Raw genomic sequence first — 2,921 nt, 5'->3', positions numbered from 1 at the left:
CTTTGCACAGAAAAAAAAATAGTAAATGTAGAAGACAGACGAGATCCCACAGTGCTGCAAACTGTTAAAGAGGCCATAACAATGTCTGCCATCCCAGGATCCATTTCATCCGAGACTGTCTTCCGAGGTGATAAAACTGTTGTTTTTTCTAAGTGTGATGACATGGAAATTACTGGGAATTATACAGATTTAATCTATAATGACGGTGCTGAGGAAATGAACAGTTCATGCCAAAAATCTCTGGAAAAGGCAGTTAATACAAACTCTTCACTAGCAGAAAACAGACATCCAGCACATGGCGATAGGGACGTTACAGAGAGTCTGACAGCTTTAGATAATCGAGCTTCTGTGTCGTGTAAAACCAGTGCGCTTGTGGGCTCAGGTGAACGAATCGAAGAAGTGACCCAAGATCACGGGAGCGCTTCAGTGAATGTTGGGTTTGATTCAGGTCCAAACTCGGTGTCTACTGGTGTTTCTAAGAGTAGACTTCAGCACAGACTTGCAAACTCTCAGCTTGTTCCTCTGCCAGGTGAGAAGACGGTGATATTCTCAGGCGAAGATATGGACCTGACTAAAACCTGTGTTGTCGAGGGTGATGGAAAGGATGTTGAAAATGAATGTCCTGCTGGAGTGTCCACCTCTGTCACCTGCAAACCTCACTTTTTTGGTAACAGATCTACATTTCCCAGTGTAAGTGAACAGGAAGAAATGGAAATAACTAAATGCCATGCTGTTGTCATTGATGATCAAAGCAAAGGGATAATGGCAGAAGCGAAACAAATGCATTGTAAAATAATTCCAAGAAAGAACCAGAACAAAAATGTCAGTGAAGGTGCAAATTCTTTCGGTATTGACAAGGAGAATCTTGAGGTGATCATCAGTACCGATGGGAATATTAAAAGAAGCCAGGCTATAGAAATGAAGACTAAAGATCTTGGGATGATAATGGTTGATAAGAAGCTTGGAAAAACAAACTTTCAGGCAAGTGGTCCAAGTTCCTGTGCGAAGAGCGTGTGTTCATTACAAGAGCAAAAGAGAGAAGGCCCTGAGAATCTTGTCGGTGATACCTGTGCACTCCCGCCTTTGCAAAATCAGGAAGTTATGTCTCAGCCTCTGGGAAAAAACCTTCTAAACGCTTCAGTTTCCTACACAAACAGCAAAATGGGCGTGTTTGCAGATGATGACAACATGGACATAACCACAACTCATCCTGCTGCCTTTGATGTTGCTCCCATTAGTACAGTACAAGAATATGAGAATAATCAACACCATGTAATATCCAGGCAGCTGCAAAAGCAGACCTTCCAGTTCTCTGGTAGATCTGGTGTAGACATCACGAGTCAGACTGCAGCAATAGAATGTGGGGATTTGAAAATGAACACAAATAAGCAAACTGTTACTCCTTTGGCTCCACAGGGTTCACTTATTTCCAGTAATGAGCCTGCTCCCTCTGGAATGAAAGGAAATGAACAACTTGGAACAATACCGAGAATAAAAGCAGACTGCCAAAACTCAGACAGGCAAGAGAAACCCCATGCTATGAAGGTAGTAAACAAAGTATTGCCAACTCATGGAGATTCTGGGAGAGACTTTTCAATTGGTAAAACAGTTTCTTCAGAAGAGGATTTTAAAAATCCTCACTCAGTTGATGGTCTGCGCTTGAGAGGTGCTGAAGAGCCGTCACTAGCCGATGCATCCAAACCCCATCAGGGAAGTTCCCAATTGCCTTTGTTTTCAGACAAGTCAGTTGTGTTTCCCTCTGGTGAAAACATGGACTTGACTGGAAACTGCGCAGTGATAGTTCCTGATCACAACACCGAGCCTGTTTTATCAGGAAGAAAAGCGGTACCTGGACACATTGTTCAAGACGAAAATAAAATAACATCCCTCAAAAAAGGGGTCACAATGGCAATAAAGAGTCAGGAGCAGCCTGCGTGCGATGTATACTCCTTTGTATCCGGCAAGAAAATGCTAACCATGACAGGTGTAAAACATACGCCTTATGCAGGTGAGAAAACGACCATATTTTCAGAAGATGCCGATATGGACATCACCAGAAGTCATACAGTTTTAGCAGACAAAATAATTTTGCAGTGTAAAAGTTCAAATGATGACATAGCCTTAATTTCTGGAGACAAAACTTGTGTTTTTACCTACAATAATGACATGGAAATAAGTAGACTCGATACTATTGCCATTGACAAATCTAGGGAAAAGGCTGCATTGCAAGGGATGCTTAACATGGCTGGAAGGAAAAGCTTGAAGGGAACAACAGGGGAAAAGACTGTTTTATTTTCACTGAACGATGAGAATAATGACATGGAGATCACAGAGAGCCATACAGCTGCAATAGGCCATGAAATTGTCTTGCAAAATGAGGTAGGGCTCCATTCTGTCTCTTCAGCTCATCCTGTTAAAACGGCTGTGTTCGCAAGTAGCCAGGCTGACACAGGCATTACCAGGTCTTGCTCTGCTGATAAAATTACCAGAAAAGTTGTGTGTGATGATAAACTGGACTTGGACAAGGAGGTTGGACAGCAAGCGCTTTCGAATAACGAAGCTACTGTGTTTGCTGTAGATGATATGGAAATCACTAAAACCCATAATGTAGCTCTGGAAGAAAATCCCCTGCAAGGTAGGAAACCCAATCAGTCTGTTCCTCTAACTACGACAATTATGTTTACGAGTTACCAGGCTGACATGGAAGTGACAGAGTCTCACTCTGTTAATGAAAGTGTTGAAAGAGTCTTAGGTGAGGATAGATTAGACGTGGCTAAGCAGGTTGGACAGGAGGCTCTTTCAGATAGCAAATCCATCGTTTTTACATTGGCTGAGGATATGGAGCTCACTAAAACTCATGCAGCTGTATTAAGTGGTAAAATTGATGTATGGGACAGAGTGTTCATCCCAGCCAGTTCTGC

The 2,921-nt window shown here is 42.4% G+C and overlaps 1 protein-coding gene across 1 annotated transcript in view; it reads left to right on the top strand.

Moving 5' to 3' along the window:
* Positions 1–2,921, top strand: part of KNL1 (kinetochore scaffold 1) — a 30,446-nt gene that overhangs the window by 12,731 nt on the left and 14,794 nt on the right. The window contains 1 exon segment of the mRNA XM_035898529.1: positions 1–2,921. This exon segment is cut by the window's left edge and continues 19 nt beyond it; it is cut by the window's right edge and continues 4 nt beyond it. Within this exon segment, the coding sequence (XP_035754422.1) occupies positions 1–2,921 (2,921 nt within the window).

This window comes from Egretta garzetta, unplaced genomic scaffold (assembly GCF_000687185.1).
Source record: "Egretta garzetta isolate BGI_Z169 unplaced genomic scaffold, ASM68718v1 scaffold687, whole genome shotgun sequence".
Lineage (NCBI taxonomy): Eukaryota > Metazoa > Chordata > Aves > Pelecaniformes > Ardeidae > Egretta > Egretta garzetta.
Note: the sequence above shows the minus strand (reverse complement) of the source record. Positions and strands in the feature narration are given on the sequence as shown.